This window comes from Gobio gobio (genome assembly GCF_949357685.1).
Source record: "Gobio gobio genome assembly, chromosome: 4".
Lineage (NCBI taxonomy): Eukaryota > Metazoa > Chordata > Actinopteri > Cypriniformes > Gobionidae > Gobio > Gobio gobio.
Window position 1 is genome coordinate 45,477,041 of NC_137100.1, and position 19,891 is coordinate 45,496,931.

Genomic DNA, 19,891 nt, shown 5'->3' on the forward strand with positions numbered 1-19,891 from the left:
GACGAGAGCAGCTGGGGTTAGGTGTCTTGCTCATGGACACCTCGACACTTGGTCAGGTGGAACCGGGGATTGAACCACCAACCTTCCGTTTGTAGACAAATTACATGAACCACTGAGCCACTTCCGTCATGAGGTCATGACCTCTGGTTAGATATCGTATTGCCTTAATTAAGTATGTTCAGATCTATGGGGGCGAAATAATTCTAGAATGACCAAAGTAGGTACGGCCATCTAGAATATTAGTCATTCGCCTCTGTCTAATGACCAAGACTGACAAGTTTGTGATAAAGAAATCGTAATCCGGCTGGTGTGAGACTCGAAGTGTGATCCGGATGAACAGGTAGGCTATAATTTCAACAAAGGGTTAAACAGAATAATCAAATGTGTAGTTAAACTTTATATACAAATGACCAAATAACCAATTGGCATTCTAACCTAAATATGAGGTCATGATAAAATGGAGTGAGATAAAAGTAAATTGGAATTAAATTACTTTGGCCCACTGAAAAGACAGAACGCACAGAAACCTTCTCCCGCTTATCAGAAGCCGTCGTTGGGACGATTGAGCGGGCCTTACAATATGTCTGAGAACGATATTTTTTTAAGGGTTGCCACCTAAACCTGAGAAATTCAAGATTCTGACTACGACAGCCACACACACACAAAAAAAAATGAATGCATCTCATTGAAAACTGTTTTTTTTTTTTTTTTTCATTTCCCCTTCTCCAGTTTCTGTGCATTTATCTGTCCCTGTCTTTTGGTTACCAGTAAAAGAGGAAAACAGTATAAGGTCTGAACATGCAAATGACTCAATGTTGACACATGATGATATAATAATGAGACAATATGTAGAACTTTAAAAATCCCTAAGTGAATTTCCCCAGAGATATATTAAGAATCATTTGTTTTTGTCTTCTCATCAGTGTTTTTAGTGAGAAGACTCACTAAACTGGAGGTGACTGGTAAAACATTTTTAATGAAATAATGTAATAGGGGTTTCAATTTTAATGTAACACATAGACTCCACAAAGCAAAACATTCGGAAAGTTTCCGAAAAAAGTGTAAACACCAACACATGTGCTGGTCCACTGTTTAATCTACAATTGCACCTTTACTATTTGATATCCGTTAATACCCAAATGTTTCAAAATGACAAAAGTTCATGTCATGCTTATTTCTATGGTCCGCATTTGTATTTGTGACATTGTATTAGGTAAAGGGGCATTGTGTGGTTTCAGCATGAAGCATTGAAACATTGTGTGCACAAAAAAAGAACAGGTTCAGTTGTTTCTCATGCTTCTCTTCTCTGCAACAGATGTATTTTGGGTACATGCATATAAGGCATGTGGTATTGTGACCATGAATCATAAACTTTTTTTATATAGCACCTCTTTCTTTCTCTGTGTCATTGGTCTTCAACACCCCTGCACTGTCAGTTAGACACTGCGTCATTTAGAGAGGAAGTAAGACCTGCTGCACTCCCACTGCCAGCGACAGACTTTAAAAACAACACATTCACAAAGGGCACAGAGTCCAATTGTTTTAATTGAGGATTATTCTTTGGAGCATCTCTACCGAGTAAATTAGAGGTAAGAATATGAAATCTATCAAATGTTCTTGGTATTTATTTTCATTCTATATTGTGTAAGTAATACTTATTTTTGTTACTATACTCACATTGCTGCTTATGAGAAATTGAGTCTTTTTAATAATGTCTTTCATAACATAAATATGTTTTCATTATTTTTGAGGGGTTAATTGTATATATGTGTCCAAATATACAGGTAGTGAATTTCTGAATTCTTGTTTACCTAAAAATGGGTTTGAAAGAATAATACTTTTTTTCCCAGTTCATATTTTTCTGTCCTGTCCGTGTGCATCTACATTTATCTGTGTTGTTTTCACTATAGTTTTGAAAATAATTAAACTATAGTTGGTTCGGTGGAGGAAGTTACACAGGAAATGCATCATCGACAGTAAGATTCAATACGGGGCTCCATTTAGTAGTTGCATGTGTTTGATATTCTTCCACTATGTCAGCTCCACCCTAATTCTCGGAACAGGAAATGCATTTTCTGACTTTACTGAGTCAGTGAATTTTATGTTGTGGATGCAGGCAGTTTGGGAAAGAACAAAAGGTCTTCATGTAAGATGATAGTTTAACCTCAGGTCCGGTGTGTTTGATGACCTTGCAGAATTGAGCAACGCAGTGGAAGATGTCGTGCCTGAAGTGCCTGAAGTACACCATGTGTCTGGTGAACTTCATCTTTTTTGTACGTATCTATTTTCAGACTGTCACATCATGATATATCTAATTGCTTTTAACACAAAAAAGTTCATCTCAGGCCATTCGAAACCATGGGTTAACACGTTTCTGGGTTAGGCGTATTTTCCTTGTTTCAAACTTTAGCATACATTAAAAGATGACCTATATACACTTCAAAAACAAGTTACGTGTGGAAAGTGTGGGCTAGACTGAAAAATTCTTGTTGATTTTGAATGCCAAAAAAGAAACAATCTTTTTAACTCAACGTGGTTGGCAGTTTATGACATTTTCACAGTTTTAAATGAAATAGCACAAGATGAAATGGAATGTTAATTCAAAAAAATTGAAACACTAAGAGTTTTTCACTATACTTTTCAGATAGTTAATGTGTTTCAAGTTTCAGACAATTTGCCAAAAATATAATTTACCCAGTCAGTTATACATGATGGCATCCTTAAAAAGTCAAAGGTCAGATGTAGAAAAAAAAGAACTGAAAATAATTTTTGTCTTAAATATATGTAAAACATAAAGTGATTTCTTTTTTTCTAGTTGTGATTTCATAATTAGTCCCATAGAGGGTTAAAATGAAAATAATGTAATTGATTACTCACACCCGTAAGACCTCCGTTCATCTTTCTGAACACAAATTAAGATATTTTTGTTGAAATCCGACGGTGAGGCCTGCATAGCCAGCAATGACATTTCCTCTATCAAGATCCATTAATGTACTAAAATATATTTAAATCAGTTCATGTGAGTACGGTGGTTCAATATTAATATTACAAAGCGACGAGAATATATTTGGTGCGCCAAAAAAAGTAAATAACTTATATAGTGATGGCCGATTTCAAAACACTGCTTCATGAAGCTTCAGAGCGTTATGAATCAGTGTGTTGAATCATTATTCGGATCGCGTGTCAAACCAAACTGCTGAAATCACGTGACTTTGGCGATCCAAACCGCTGATTCGATTCGCTGATTCATAACGCTCGAAGCTTCATGAAGCAGTGTTTTGAAATCGGCCATCACTATAATATAAGTCGTTATTTAGTTTTTTCGGCGCACCAAAAATATTCTCGTCACTTTATAATATTAATATTGAACCACTGTACTCACATGAACTGATTTAAATGTTTTTAGTACATTAATGGAAGGAAATTTCATTGTTGGCTATGCAGGCCTCACCATCAGATTTAAACAAAAATATCTTAAAGGGTTAGTTCACCCAAAAATGAAAATTCTGTCATTAATTACTTACCCTCATGTCGTTGGACACCCGTAAGACCTCTGTTCATCTTCGGAACAAAAATGAAGATATTTTAGTTGAAATCCGATGGCTCAGAAAGGCCTCCATTGGCACAATGCACTGTACACTCTCAAGACCCTTAAAAGGTACTAAAGACGTCGTTACAAAGTCCATCTCACTACAGTGGTTCTAAAATAACTTTATGAAGCGACGAGAATAGTTTTTGTGCGCAAAAAAACCCAGAAATAACGACTTATATAGTGATGACCGATTTCAAAACACTGCATCATGAAGCTTCGAAGCGTTATGAATCAGCGAGTCGATTCAGCGGTTTGGATCGCCAAAGTCACGTGATTTCAGCAGTTTGCCGGTTTGACACGCGATCCGAATCATGATTCGACTCACTGATTCATAACGCTTTGAAGCTTCATGATGCAGTGTTTTGAAATCGGTCATCACTATATAAGTCTTTATTTAGGTTTTTTTTGCGCACAAAAACTATTCTCGTCACTTCATGAAGTTATTGTAGAACCACTGTAGTGAGATGGACTTTGTAACGACGTCTTTAGTACCTTTTAAGGGTCTTGAGAATGAAGCGTGCATTGTGCCAATGGAGGCCTTTCTGAGCCATCGGATTTCAACTAAAATATCTTCATTTGTGTTCCGAAGATGAACGGAGGTCTTATGGGTGTCCAACGACATGAGGGTAAGTAATTACTGACAGAATTTTCATTTTTGGGTGAACTAACCCTTTAATTTGTGTTCCGAAGATGAACGGAGGTCTTACGGGTGTGGAACGGCATGAGGGTGAGTAATAAATTACATTATTGTCATTTTTGGGTGAACTAATCCTTTAACATTATCATTACAGATCTGTGGAGCAGTTATCTTTGGACTAGGCATCCACTTGATGACATCCAGCAGGTTCTCTTCCATACTCCCTAGCCTTCAGGCTATGAACATAGCAAACACTCTTTTCATCATTGGGATCATTATCACCTGCGTCTCCTTCCTGGGCTTTCTCGGAGCCCTAAAAGAAAATCGCTGTCTACTAATATCTGTGAGTCTCATCTATAACTTACACTTGCATACTCTCTGATGTCCATTCAGTTTTACTTTTTACATTCTTTTAATAAAACTCAACATCTGTTTGGTTTAGTTCTTCATACTGTTGTTCATTCTAATGCTGGTCGAACTTTCTGTTGCCTGCGTGCTTCTCGTTTATGAGGCCAAGGTAAGAAAAAGATTTGTAGCTATATGGAAGCAGAGCATATGTGAGGAAAAGATGTTTCAGATTCTGCTTTTTTACTCACAGATTGAGAATTTAATGACTGACGATCTTCAAAAAGGTTTAAGAAACTCCATAGACAACAGAAAAAACGTAACCACACTTGTAGATGACTGGGACACAGTGCAAACGACAGTAAGTGCACATTTACTGTAGATGGATAAAGACTAAACCAAGCATCATCATTACTACTGCTCAGTGTTGGACATGAACTGGACTAACACTAAAACCTCAAAATCATTACTAAATAGAAATGTTAACTGAATTAAAATGTTTATAAAAAACGAATCCCAAAGCACCATTTCTCACTTTTATTTAGTTTAACTTGGTTAAGAAAGTCAAAATTAAATTGATAATATTTCAAAATAAAGAAATAATTTAAAAAAATTACATTTACCAAACTTTCAAATTAAAATGGAAATGACAAAAATACAAACTAATTCAAAATATATAATTAAACTATAACAGTATCTAAATGATACTGAAATGGGGGGAGAAATCATAGACTTACATTAATGGGGGAATAGAAAACACATTTACACGATACTTACACAATAAAATATCACAATATTTTAAAGAACTGTCAGTTTTTTAAAGGCAAACCCCACACATATATTAAACACATACATTTTTTTGTTCATTTTAAATTCCTTTTTCCTCTAATAAATCAACAGTTTCAGTGCTGTGGAATCAATAACTCTTCGGAATGGGGGAAACAAATACCAAAGTCATGCAACACCCCTGGAAATGGAACACACTACTGGCCTAAAGTAATACTGCACTCACATCCATCTCTATATCTGCGATATGTCAAAACAATATTAATGTAACATGGAGATAAACCTGATGTGGAGATGCACATCAACAACCTACACATCTCATTGAGTCTTATAGCAGCATATGTATTGTCTTGTTGCATTTAGGGTTGTTTCAGCAAGCTGAAGGACACGTTTGAAAACAACCTCTTGAACATAGGGATTAGCGTCATTGTTGTCTGCATTATTGAGGTACGAGTTTCCATATTTGCTTTATCATAGTCACCTCAGTGTGGGGATTTTCATTTTAAATGTTGTTTAGCAGCTATTATTTTACAATTGATGCAGATCAGCACTAAAATGTACCATGATAAATATTTAATAAGTATTTTTGTCACTTGACTACACATATCAATCTCTTTTTGTAGGTCTTGGGTATGTGTTTCTCCATGACCCTGTTCTGCCACATAAGTCGATCCGGGTTAGGATACAAATGATCAAAAACATTTCCAGAAATCTTTGACAGTTTGTGCACTGCCCTACAAATGCCCGAAGACAGCCGGTAAAAGACAAGATGGCTCGCAGTTTTTGTACAGATGCTTGTTTTATGGAATGTGCACAACATTCTGTCCTCTTCTAAGAAACTGTGACATAATTATTGCAACTGCATTATTATTATGATTATCTTTTACATCAACAGTTAGTAGAGAAGTTAAACCATAACCCGGTTCTTTAAAAAAGCTCTCAGCAGTATTATTTTTTTCACAGCTTAAATGGAAACTTCTAGGGGGTTTCACCCACTTTTGCATTTGAATGTCAACTCATAATGATGGTGTAAGGGAGATTTTCCATATTGAATCATCTTTAAACAAAGATACAACTGTATATAAGTACTGTTTCTCATTCATCTCATATAACATTAATGTTGAGTTTGTGCTAGTATGTTCTTGTAATTAACTTGTTACTTAGACTATAATTGTTGTTGCATACTGCACAATGCAAAACATTTAATTCTGATCGCTTCCTTTTTAGCAATGACTAAACCACTTGATTTCCCAGAATACACACTGCGTGGAAACCACGCGTGCTCACTCTTGTAATTTATCAATAATATTAGATGTGATGCTGATTTACAGCATAATTTTGTTTATTCTCTTTGTTTGTCTTTAGACCAATGTAGATTAAAATAAAACTGAATGGAAATGCTTTCTCTCCTTTTTGAAACAAAGACAAACTATCATGCTTGTGGTTGATAGAGGAAGTACCACCAATAGCAAATCAACACTTCCTCCTGCAGAACACTATTGCACATTTACAAGAGTTGTAAATATGCTTTTGGTTATGAAATTGCTTATAAAGTTCATTAAATATGAAATGCGTGTTGTCAACGTCAGTTGAAAAAAACTCCATAAAACAAAACATCAGAATTCAATGGTTTTATTTTTAGAACAAAATCCTCTCCACAATATTTAAAACCCAAAAAACTAATAAAAAAAGACTAAGATTTCCTTTACATGTTTTAAAATAATTTTGTTCTTTTTGAACCATCACACAAAAAAATAGAAACAAATACAATTTACTCTTAAAAAAAAGAAAAAAAAGTAACTGTACACAGCAGAACCATTTTTCGCAAACACCCCGTAGACCTCTTCAACTATACACACATTATTGCAGTTCACCTAAAATATGCAAAACTATTTCCTTTAAACAAAAATTGATCTTCTGTTATATTTTCTGTTCTGAAAAATGGTGGCTTGTACGCTAATCTAAGGTTTCACCATTTTGCATTCGTGCCCTTGTGCAAAAGCAGAAACTGGATCTGATACTGATTATCTTATTTTGGGCTTAATGGTGTAAACTATAAAAGTGTTCTTTGAACAACTGAGGTGCTTAGAAAGATCAAGATGGGGGAAATGTATTTGTCCCACATGTGGCAATGCTGCAAATATCCAAAGTTGGTAGAAGTTACCGTTTTAATTATCTAGGACCACTTATAGCATCTCATAAAACGAGTAAGGCTGGAATTTGGTGGGGTTCTAATTCTATTGAGGTTTCCAGGCTGTAGTTTTAAAGCCATATCATTTGTTTATAGCTTTAAATCTATTACAAATTTCAATAGATCTAGCTGTGCATCTAAATCTGTACAAATATAAACCGATAGTCTTGTTTTCTCAACAGTTATGAATAGAGAAGAGCATACATGTATAGTGCCATCTACAAATACTTGATTACTCAATTACCTCCTTTAGTACTGAACAATATTATTACCACTGGTTTCTTAGGAAAAGTCTACACTCGGAGAGTACCACATCATCATTCTACAAGAGGCCAGAAACACACACAACACACCCTGTTTTCTAGATTGTGTTGAGAAATTGTGTATAGCCCGGTTTGTCTGAGACTACAACATATTCATTTCCCATTTCCAATAGTCATTGAGGGGATGTGAAACTATCTTTCATGAGAAAGAAAAAAAGAGATACAGAAACGCTCAATAAATCTTCCATAGGCATCATATTTGGAATGAGTACAGCTCAATGGGGGACCCAGCCCCGTTCAAATATTGCTAGATAAGAACCAAAGCTCTGCCTTTAGTACAAGTGTCAGTTATGAAACAATAAGTTACATATATTAAGACTCCATTAAAAGATGGAAATGTAGATCACATAAGGCCCCATCATTGTAGGTTTCAGTCAGTCCTATTGAAACCAGCTGAATGGGAGGAAAATGAACTTTAATATTGCTATTAAACAGCATGACTGTTTCGAAAAGACATGCTTTTGAGTTTAGTGAATAAAATTAACCAAAAGAAAACAGCATCCACTCATCCCATGCTGCCACAACTTTGATTTGAAAGAAATGCTAACAATGTCTGTTCTTCTTGCTCTTACCGGAGCCCTACGAGAAGAGGGCACTGTGGAAACGAAAGAGCATCCTAAGTTTGATCATCTCACTCAACACTGATCAGCTGGTCAGATTTAGAGTCGATTAACAAGAGGTCAGCAGCGGGCCTGAAGTTAGCAGCCTAATTCAAATTTCAAAAACTGCTCACGGACATCAACTGTATCTCCATTTAAAGCTGCTTTGTGATTGCAAAATAAAGACTGTGTTCACACAGAAACTCAAGAGAAAGTGACTGTATACAAACTGTATCCAACAGCCCAGTCAACAAAGGCATTCGGTTAATAAAGCCGTGTGTGAAGTAAGACTGGGATTAAGTGTCAGTGCTATTTTATGCTTATGGTCATCATGTGCAATTTTAGTTTAGTTTGTGAATGGTTAAGATGCAATGTTTCAAAACAAACAATCATTCATTTATAAATCCAGAAAGCAAATGTACTCATTTCAAAGCAACAGAAGAAAAAGAAAAAAAAAGATCCCTATCCCCAGCATTCCTTTGAGCATACCAACAGGATTAGTTTCTTTTTCTTGAAATGTCCTTATGCTACACAATTTAAAGCTGACCAACATACAGAAGAAGCCCAAAGGTAAAGCCGAATAAAAGATTTTTTTAAATATCACAAATGCACAGCACAATTGTTAAGGTCACAAGTCACATGTACATCCAACCTAATCTGACACCAGAGTTTAAGCAATATTTTCCATGAGATTTCCCATCTGAAAAATAACGGAATTAAAAGATGCCAAACAATTACAATAGGATTATGACCATCAACTGACATGATTGTTATAATAATCTAAAAGCCTGCAAACCGATGTGTGAGCAGAGAGTGTCTGTGACTGATGTAGATGAATGGAGCCATCACAGTGTGCTATCGCTGGGCAATGAAGTTCAAGCAAGGAGAACAGGCAGAAAAAGAAAAAAAAGAAACTCTCCATGCTGGTTTGCCTGTTCTGCGGAAAAAAATTAAATGCTACTTTCATCTCAAAGTAAAAAAAGGTCATGTGTAAGCCACCATAACACATTTTGAAATATACCTCAAAAAAGGAGGTTATATTAAGATTGTGCCGATACATTGCCGATATGATGCTTGGATTTCAAAATCCAATAAGTGTAGTAAGAGAGCACATTTATTTCCTGCTTCAGTTTTACAAAGCAGCTGGTCCAGATAGAATGTGACATTCTCTACAGGCAGCTTTACGGAGGAGCAGCCCGAACCAAAAAAGACAATAACGGGAGCGTGAATAAGTTGATAAACTTGATGTGTGTGTTTGACTATATGTAGGACCAATGAAATAATTAGGGTGCTCTCAGGAATGTGTGGAATAATGCGAGGAACTCAGGATTCCATGCAGGGAATGATGCTGCACGGCATCCGGGAGAAGAGCGAATCATCTCGAGAGTCTCACAGGAAGCGCGTGGTGTGAAGGAAAAGCGGGTTCAGGTCCTCGGCATGTACAGCACGGTGTAGAGAGGGCTCAGAGGCACTCCGCTCGATTTTTGGCAACAGATCCTGGACCTGCTCGATCCCTACCAAGATCTGAGGAACAGCAGGGATGAAACATGAGAGGATGTTGCTTTATTTGACATAACAGTGTTGGAAATATTACACCCACAGTGTGATGGAAAAAAGAGCTCTGGTTTACTCTCACCTGTGGGAAAAGAGGCCGCTCATCCCGTTTGAATTTCAGACAGTCGATGATGAGCCTCTTCATTGATTTAGGGCAGTTACTGTATAATTTACTGAGGTCTGGAGACAAGTACCCACGACCCACCATGAAAATAATCTATTGGAAGAGAAATCAAGCACTGTTTTTCATAGTTTTAAATCACAAAAACTTCTGTGTTCCACAGAAGAAAGTCATTATGAGTAAATTATGACAGAATTGTCATTTTGGGCTAAACAATTTTCAGAAGCTATGTTTCCATCCACCTATGTTTATGCAAATTTTGGGATATTGCATAAAACAAATAAGCGCTGGATGGGAAAGACAAGATGTGGATAAAAAAAACACATTTATCGAATAAATCCCATTTATTTAGAATGCATCCTGATTCTTTTTTTTTTTGTGCACAACAAAAACAAATAATGTGACTGCCTCAACAAATGATGTAATTGGATAACTGGACTAACCAGTGGATCAATTTCATCTCAAATGTTGGTTTGGTCATTCTGAAATGCCCGAGTTAAAGTTTGTCATCAAAATATTCGGGTATATTACCTCCTAGAACTCTCACACGATTACCGCAAGTAACTTACGATGTCTGACAAAAATAGCCACAGCGAATTCCAGCAACTTCCATTTTTATTACAGATATTATGTTTTTCTCTAGAACACATGGGATTGAAACAGTGCTTTTTGTTTTATGCTATATTCCAATTTTGCACATAAATTTCACAACTCTGGATGGAAACTATTTTCTGTCTGAACGGAAGGTTTCTGGGTTGTAAATTCAACCTAAAAAGAACAAATGTATTAACCTCAAATTCTGAAACCATACACAAACTCCTACTACATAACTGCAAAGTGATGGTGCCATATGTCTGACCTGATCGCGGTTGTTAATATTTGAATAAGGCAAAGTCCCAGACATCAGTTCATAGAGCACCACTCCATATCCATATACATCTGACTGGAAGGTGTATGGGTTAGTGTCTTGCATTCTGATCACCTCAGGGGCCTGAAAAACAACAGTTTAACGACAAGCTGTAAAATTTATTTCACAACAATAAATACAGGATTAAACTACTTACTTCAGATAAGCTGCAAGCTACCAGGTATTAAATTAATTTACGATTCTGGATGAGACAATTCTTACCATCCACAGGATGGAGCCACTGGGCTGTTCGACCTGCTGAGAGCCACTCCAGCGAGACTTTACTGTGGCCAGCCCAAAGTCACCGATCTTTACCGTCCAGCCTTCGTGCAGGAAGATATCTGACACATGAGCTCAGGCGTATTATGCAGAACACAGAATGAGTTTTTAATTATTAGGACAAGACAACATCACTAGGGAGAATGCATCAGCATTATTATTCCATTAAATCATCAACCTTAGCCTACATAGAGCTGTTTTACAGTTTTGTTTGGATATTTTTGGCTATATATCATTAAGTACCCACAAGCCTATATTAATTTGAGCAGAAATATGTTAAAACATCCATTAGTAGATATGGGGATATATTGTAACAGTGGGGAGTAAACTCTAATGCCTAAAATAATTTTGGTAAGACAATTCAATTCTTTATTTACAAGTATATCATGACAGACAGCAGCTTGGCAATCTACTAGGACATGACGAAATGCAAAAGCGATGCCATCTACTGGCAGATTTCTCTCACAATACAGGCAAGAACGCTGCTAATACATTATAGAAAGGATACTATTAGATTTCAAGTCCCGATGAATGATATTCTTGGCGTGAAGATAACTGTCAAGGAAAGAAAAGTACCAAATTATGTACAAAATTAGGAGTTCAATTTAACTAATAATTACGTTTCCACACTCCATCTATGCTCTGTAAAGTCAAGCATCACTAATAACAGACAGTACAATCGTATAACAATTGTGGAATTAAGAAGACATTTTAGATGTTTTCCAGTTCAAATAAAAAATAACATCTCACTATTCAGGGTGTATGTAGTGATCATGCTTAACCACACTAGTTAACATTATAATAATGATATATTATCGGTTGGTCTGAGTGTGTGGAGGACCTATAACTATGTCTGTAAGTGAATTATCCCTTTTAAGTAACATATACTATCATTCAAAAGTCTGGGGTTGGTAAGATTTTTATAAAAATGTTTATAAAAGTATCTTATGCTCACCCAGGCTAAATGTATTTTAATCAAAAATACAGTGAAAACAGTCATATTTTGAAATAGTGTTACAATTTAAAGGGGGGGGGGGTGAAATGCTTTTTCATGCATACTGAGCTTTTTACACGGTTAAAGACTTGGATACCCATCCTAAACATGGACAAAGTTTTAAAAAAAAGTTGGACGTTTGATGGAGTATTTCTGTGCCAAAAATACTCCTTCCAGTTTCTCATAAGTTTCGGAGAGTTTTTTTCGAGTATGGGTATATGTGACGTCAGTGGGGCGGAATGTCCTTGTTCGGGCCGTACGGGTTGTCATGGCAAGACAATCATGTTTTTCCGGAGCAGCAACGGAGTTGTGCAAGTGTTTGTTTGTTCCCTGAATTTCAGCGACGATGGTTTATAAACAAGGTACAGTACAACTCCGGATTTGTAGCTCGCCTAATGCTGAAAGATGGAGCAATCCCAGCAATTAAGGTTCACGGACGTGTGTTGGTAGCAGGCGGTGAGTAAAACGGCTTCAAATGTCTATGTGTTGTTAGCTATCGATTCCATTGTTTTTCTATGTAAACATGCATAGCTCAACGCAATAGCTGCGCGCGCTCGTCATTCTTTAACTACGCCCGAACGATACGCCCCCAGCCGCTAGGCTTTTTTCCGCAAAGACTCGGTACAGCGTATCTTTCTTTTATGAATATAATAAAACTTAAGACTTTTCGAGATATGAAAGATGCAATACTACTCTATAGGTACTCAAGATTGACATGAGATTGACTGAAAATGAGTGTTTCACCCCCCAGTGTAATATAAAAAGTCATATAAAATAAATGTTCTATTTCAATATCTATTTTATGTGTTTTTAATATTTCTGTGTTGGCAAAGCTGAATTTTCAGCATCATTACTCCAGTCTTCAGTGTCCCATGATCCTTCAGAAATCATTCTAATATGGTGCTCAAGAAAAAAATATTTTAATTATCAATGTTGAAAACAGTTGTGCTGCTTTATACTTTTGTGGAATCAGGATTCTTTGGTTGAAAGGAACAATATTTCATTTAAAATAAATGCCGTCACATTATAAATATATTTACTGTCACTTTTGATCTATTTAATGCATCCTAGATGAATAAAAGTACTCTCTCATTAAAAAAACCTTACTGACCCCAAACTTTTAAACAGTATTGCACATTAACATTTTATAAAGTCTTTTTTTTATAAACACCATATTGGCACAGCTACATATAGGATAGGGGCTAACCTGTTAATATGGGGAGGAAAAAAAAACTGAAATTCTTACTCCATGCCCTGTGCAGTCTGGCGAGCAACATCGATACGGCGCATGGTGTCAAACTTGGTCTCAGTAACATGCAGGTGGCGGTACAGGCTGCTGCCTTCACACCACTGCGTGATAATGGCAAAATTTGGCTTCGTCATGAAGCCCATGAACAGCAGAATGTTGACGTGGCGTGTTTTTCTGAGGAGCAAGAAATTCTAATTAGTCATATCGAACAGAAAGACGATCTTGATTTTTTGAGCTGAAGATACATTTGTTAGTGAAGCAGAAAATTACAGTACAGTACCATCACTGCTGATTATTAAAGATCACTAACAGGCTTTGATACATTCATATATGATCATACAGATGGCTCACCGTAAAACCTGCATCTCATTTTTAAAGGCCTGGAGCTGCTCCGGTGTGGGCTCTGTCACTTTAAGAATCTTGATAGCCACGTCTCCATGCCACTTGCCTTTATAGACGGTCCCAAAAGACCCTGCTCCAATCCTCTTTAACATGTTCACCTCCCGTGAGTGCACCTCCCAGTAGTAACTGGAGTCTCTGTAACCTCCCCGGTGCTAAAAATCCACCAACAAAAAAACAGATTGCAATGAATCCGAATCATTTGTGTTTCCCATCAAATACAACACACTCACCACTTTCTTTTTATCATCAGATGAGGATTGCTTTCGCTCCTTGGGCTCGGAAGGGGATTTGTGGGGTTTTCTTCCTGGTGACCCTAGGTGGGGTGGGCTAGTGGAAGGCTTGGGAGAGGACTCTTGCCCTGTGGACAACACTACAATATGAGGGCCAGTTCACACATACACAAAAAGGAGTAGATAGATAGATGTAATTTAAATCAGTGATGGACAAAAATGTATGGAGTGTAATGCTTTAAAAAGAAATGTGCTCATGTGACTCTGGGCTGTCAAATGGAAAAAAGAAAGAAAAAAAAACTACTCACCCATTGTGCTGATTTTGAATTGCTCCTGAATGAGAGTGGGGGGGAAAAATGAATAAATACATGCAATGGAGGAGAGATGATAAAGGAGGCATGCAGAACCTCCAAAGTCATATTTTCTGAAGTAAAATTTCTTAATATTTGGTATCTAGCCAAGCTAATACTCTAGTACAGGGGCAGTTCACCCAAAATGCATTTACTCACTCTCTTGTAATTTCAAACCTGCATGACTAACCTTTCTTCCGTACAACACACAAGGAGAAGTGTAGCAGTATCGTCTACACTGCTCTTTCCCATACAAACTATTTTGATGGTGTTTTTTTGCCATTGTTGTGCTTTTTAGTTTGTTCAATTTATTAAGAGCAGTGTGAACATTTGGGTTTGACAGAAGAAAGAACATTGTAGAGTGATGAGGGTGACTTCATTTGTGGATGAACTGTTCCTTTAGAACAAAAAAATGAGGCAACATAAGGAGATGCATGTGGACTTGAGTGAGCCTTCAGTCCGATCTCTAACCTCCATAAGGACAGCAGCGCCAGGCTCCAGCGTGCTAACCATGTGGACGTTGGGGGTTGAGGTGGAGCGATGCCTCTGAAGAGACTGACCATCCTCTCCTCGCATGATCAAATGGAAGCTTGACCCTGAAGACAGCAGTTCCCTTCTAAAAAGGGTAAAACATAATGAGGACATGTCAGTGCTACATTTCCATTGGGGATGAAGGGACACATTTATTTATAGGTGAAGTTAAAAGGTACCCAAGAGAATCTGAAGTTACGGGCATGTCGCTCGATGATATGGAATTGGTGGCCGGATATATCAATATCGGAGGACAGTCTTCTGTATTAGGAACACACCTGACAGCAACAGAACACCAGAGTGACAAAAATGTATGACAAGCTCTCATAAACAATTTAGGACACTTTCACGTGGAACATACCGTTTTGTCATGGTGTCCATGTCCACACATACAGTAGGGACTTTACTGCTGCAGTGCTGGTGAAATTTATACCCACATGTCTGACACCTGAAGCCGTTGAACAAGAACTTGTGGCAGAAGTCACAGTATGCTAACTTAAAGAATGTTTTACGTACCTGTGAAAACAAGATTTACGGGGGATGCTGACTGGCTGATTGGAAGTTTAATGTTCATTTATTTACAACTGTTCAGAAGTTTTGGGTCAGTACATTGTACTTATTTTTTGTTTAATTAATACTTTTATTCAGGTAGGATTCATTTACCAAAAGAACATTAAGCAGCACAACTGTTTTCAACATTGATAATAATAAGAAATGTTTCTTGAACACCAAATCAGCATATTAGAATGATTTCTGAAGGATCATGTGACTGAAGACTGGAGTGGAACAGCTGCAGAAAATTCAGCTTTTCCATCACAGAAATAGAAACATGAAAAACTCTTACCGACCCCAAACTTTTAAACAGTAGTTTACTGTTACTGTGTTCATTGTTAATACATGTTTGTTCATAATACATACAACGTGACGCATATGTATTATACTTTAACATAAATGTTAATCTCAAATGTGAAATTAATTGCTAAATCTAATTCTATTAGAATGTGTCAGAGCTGTGGTTTTATATGGTTTTATGTGGTATGGCATTATAAAGTGTAACGTGCTATCATTTTAATCAAAGCTTCAGTAGTTTGAATTTAAACCAAGAATTGCTGCAAGATCTGTGTCCAAGTAATCTGTATTTGCTCATCATAATCATCCCACATACACTTACCACAGAGATTATTTTATGCATCAATCTCAAATATTTTCCAAGACATGCACAGTACCAAAACCAATTTATAAGGGCCGAAAAATGAGAACCTCGCCCTGCTGACTTTGAGTTTGTTGCGCAAGTACACTTACGAAGTTGTGCATGGTAAGGGGAACATCATCCAGCACTTCTACCAGAAGCTCTTCCCCTACGAGGGGTGTGATGTCAGTGTCCCATTCTGTAAGTCTCTTCCGGCTGGCAAAAGAAGAACAAAGTTAGACAACAACTGAATATAAACTTCAGCAAGGAGAGACATGGTGTCATTTTAAAGCTAATTTCTTAGTCACCTACCCTTCAAGGAGGCGAAAGACAGCACAGCAATCCTGGCTTAGGCCTCTGACTTTCAGGGCTTTATCTAGACTATCATAGACAGTTTGTCCAGACCGAACATTTACCTGAACACATGATCACATTGTGCTATTAACGTATTACCACAAACACACAACCTTTAATTACCAATCTATACACATGACATTTATACATAAGCAGGTCATGTTAGTCATTTCAAATCTTTATGAAGAACAATAAAATGACATTTAAAAAAAAAAACAGACTCCAGTGAATGAACCCTCACCACTGTCCGCTGTTTGTTAGGGAGGTAGACACGGATGGTGCCCCCACCTCGGGGCGTGTCATCCGGGCTGGTTTCCCCCGAGGAGGAACAGGAGGAGGTGTTGGACATGGTGTCTCCAATGGGCAGTGAGGGACTAGCAGCACTGACACTCAGTCAGCCGCGAGAAAGGTTTACACACCAGGGCAAAGCAGGAGAAAGCCCTCATCTGGAGCCTGGGATGGACAACAGTGTGTTAGCGTCATATATATAAATAAAAACCTCCCTTACACCTATGTTGACATAAAAACAAATCAATTGAACAGTTATAGTAATATGAATGATGACAAGAAAATGTATCACTGCAAGTCTTAGCACAGACAGCTGGAAAAAATCCTTTCTGCTATCTTTTGACCAAATTTCTTTAAAATGTTCCTTATGGTTCCAGAACACTAAAGTATATTATATCTTACAAACACACATGGATAGTGAGGGCATGAGTGTGATGAGTTTGGCATATTCAAAGTAATGTAACAAATCAAAATGTTTAATTTGAAATGTATGGTTTTGCTAACATGACTCTTTTTTATCTCTTCGTATAAAAAAGTGGAATTTACAATGATTTTATTAGTGATGTACTAAAATTCCAGCAACAATAGAACACAAAAAAAAAGGCTTTTGGTGGCCAAGTCCCTTTGTCATAAATACTTCCATGCTAAATAGTAGACAAACAACAGTATGTGAGCCGAGTAGTATGTCCGATTTCATTGTATTCATAATAAATTAGGTAAAAAGTACCAGATTGATATACTAGTTCTGGTGAGATTCTGAAGTGCGCATCTAAAGGACACTTCACTATCCCATGAGACCATGGGAGAGGACAGTGAAGTGACGCAACTGATGCCGTAGATCACATGACAATGACAACATGGCGAATGTAGTATATCTGTATTACATTAATTCTACACACATTCAGACTATATAAAACATACTTCAACGGTGGAGCATTACGTTTCAAACCAAATTTTGTACCTACTATAAATTACACAATTTTGTACACTTCACAGTGACGAAAATTATGCTAAAGTAGCAATGTGTCAAATTTGCCTTTGCTGATGCCTTCATAAAAAGTAAATAGAAGTGCAAGCTGAATGCCATGGACATAACATCCAAACAAGCAGGATTCTTATGAAACTACTAAAAGGATTAGTTACTCACGCTGATGTCGCTTCAAACCCTTAAGACTTTCTTTCATCTTCGGAACACAATGAAGATCTTTTTGATGAGATCTGAGCGCCTTTTCTCTGTCCAATTACAGCTACGCAACTGACACTTCAAAACGTTCATAAAGAGATCGTAAAAGTGGTTAAGTACGATGAACAGAAGGAATTTAGGCTTTTATTCACATATAAACATAAATCAATGCACACATCAGTAGTGGTGAACAGAAGCTCAAGCATTTTCGCTTGACAGACGAGAACCAATAAGGTTCATTCTCGTGGACTACGTTTTGACCACTCGTTTTACGATCAGAATGGAGGGACAGAAATAGCTCAGATTTCATCAAAAATATCTTTATTTGTGTTCTGAAGATGAACGAAAGTCTTATGGTTTTGGATGGAACGACATGAGTAATTAATGACAATTTTAATTTTTGGACAGGATAACCTGGTGACAACACACTCTAAACTGGTAGACAATTGATTTTTCCAATGCAAAATTCAGCACAAAAACACTGCAGGCATATCCTTTTGAAATTACATCGAGTAAAGAAACTCGGTCATGTCAGTGGAGCTTAAGTGCCTAATACATTTTTGGACTTGTTTTAACACTGGTCTTTCCATGTAATAAAACCAATCTGAAACAGATGTAGAAGGAAATGCCCCAAATAAAGGAATTCAATGTTGTTTAAACTGCTTTTAACATTTTGGTCTATAATTAAAGACTATCATTTAAGTCTTAAGGCTATCAAACTCTGAAATGAAGCCATTTAATCCAGACACGTAGGAACAAGAAGTACTTCAGACTGAACGTTTATGTTAATTTATGCAGTATACAGTCTTCCCAACCTTAAACCACAAGTATTATGTATAGTGGAAAAATACCACTGCAGTTGTGCGAAACTTGACAAAATACTTCTGTCTTGTGCTGTGTAGTTATACTACAAATACAAATAACAAATACATTTCTTACATCCCCCAGATTCCAGTTTGAATGCAGTTTATACCAGCCAGAAAGCAAATGGCACACACACACACACACACACACACACATTGTTTCATTAACGCCCACAACCTTGAGGCTGCATTAATTACTGAAAAGATTCAATACCACTATCTAAACCATTATAAAGGCAAATTAACAAACAAGTAACACCCCAGCAGTTCATGCTAGTCTGCAGTATAAAGGCAAGAGGTTATAGAGAATGATAAAGATGTTTTACACAAACACCTCCCCTCCTGAAAGTATAACCACAGAAATGTGCATTAGCCTGCTGCAGTGAAGATGAGCTGGCTGGGTTTAGTTAGGAGTGATGTGCCTGATCATTTGCTCAGCTCTCTTACTACAACAGGCCATGCACTTAGTTTGTTCAATTTATCAAGATATTCTTCAGTAGTATGACATACGTATAAAAGCATTTAACCCAATATAGACCCTTAAGTCGTGTCAGGTGCCTTTTAGTGCCGAAAGAGGGAAGGCAGTTTTCATGAGGCGGAAAGGGATTAGACGACTAGCTGCTAGCTAGCTAGTTTTGCTAATGGTGTTTCAAAGTTCAAAAATTACTATTAATCTTAAAATTTCAGACACGGCGCTATGAATTACAGCGACTTACACCTGCGAATAATATTTCTGCAAACGACGCAGCCCGTTAGCACGAGTCCCTTTGCATTTTTGCTCCAGAGTAAATACTCACCTGAGACAGCCATCTTGAATTCTCTCAGTCTCAAGTCGGATCAGCAAAGAATTTCAGGGAAAGCGGAACAGCGAAATCTCGCGCTCTGATTGGTCTAGATCTGTGAATCGCGGCGCTGATTGGTCGT

At 37.1% G+C, this 19,891-nt stretch overlaps 2 protein-coding genes across 3 annotated transcripts; one reads left to right on the forward strand and one right to left on the reverse strand.

Moving 5' to 3' along the window:
• Positions 1 to 1,361: 1,361 nt before the first annotated feature.
• Positions 1,362 to 6,760, forward strand: LOC307125849 (leukocyte surface antigen CD53). Its single transcript, XM_079816024.1, has 8 exons — positions 1,362 to 1,589; positions 2,196 to 2,273; positions 4,384 to 4,572; positions 4,672 to 4,746; positions 4,828 to 4,935; positions 5,475 to 5,570; positions 5,724 to 5,807; positions 5,984 to 6,760. The coding sequence occupies exons 2-8, from the start codon at positions 2,217 to 2,219 to the stop codon at positions 6,050 to 6,052; spliced, it is 678 nt and encodes a 225-aa protein (XP_079672150.1). The 5' UTR covers positions 1,362 to 1,589; positions 2,196 to 2,216; the 3' UTR covers positions 6,053 to 6,760.
• Positions 6,761 to 6,976: 216 nt separating this feature from the next.
• On the reverse strand, positions 6,977 to 19,806 carry araf (A-Raf proto-oncogene, serine/threonine kinase). Of its 2 annotated transcripts, XM_079816022.1 has the most exons (16): positions 19,765 to 19,806; positions 16,875 to 17,086; positions 16,592 to 16,695; positions 16,393 to 16,495; positions 15,452 to 15,606; positions 15,270 to 15,368; positions 15,031 to 15,175; positions 14,518 to 14,542; positions 14,210 to 14,337; positions 13,929 to 14,131; positions 13,575 to 13,751; positions 11,843 to 11,889; positions 11,278 to 11,396; positions 11,008 to 11,139; positions 10,110 to 10,244; positions 6,977 to 9,997 (listed from the first exon to the last, which is right to left on the reverse strand). In XM_079816022.1, the coding sequence occupies exons 2-16, from the start codon at positions 16,980 to 16,982 to the stop codon at positions 9,863 to 9,865; spliced, it is 1,815 nt and encodes a 604-aa protein (XP_079672148.1). In that variant the 5' UTR covers positions 16,983 to 17,086; positions 19,765 to 19,806; the 3' UTR covers positions 6,977 to 9,862. The 2 variants fall into 2 exon arrangements, with proteins under 2 accessions (XP_079672148.1, XP_079672149.1); XM_079816023.1 differs by lacking the exons at positions 6,977 to 9,997; positions 10,110 to 10,244 and adding an exon at positions 10,755 to 10,916.
• Between the last annotated feature and the right edge of the window lie 85 nt (positions 19,807 to 19,891).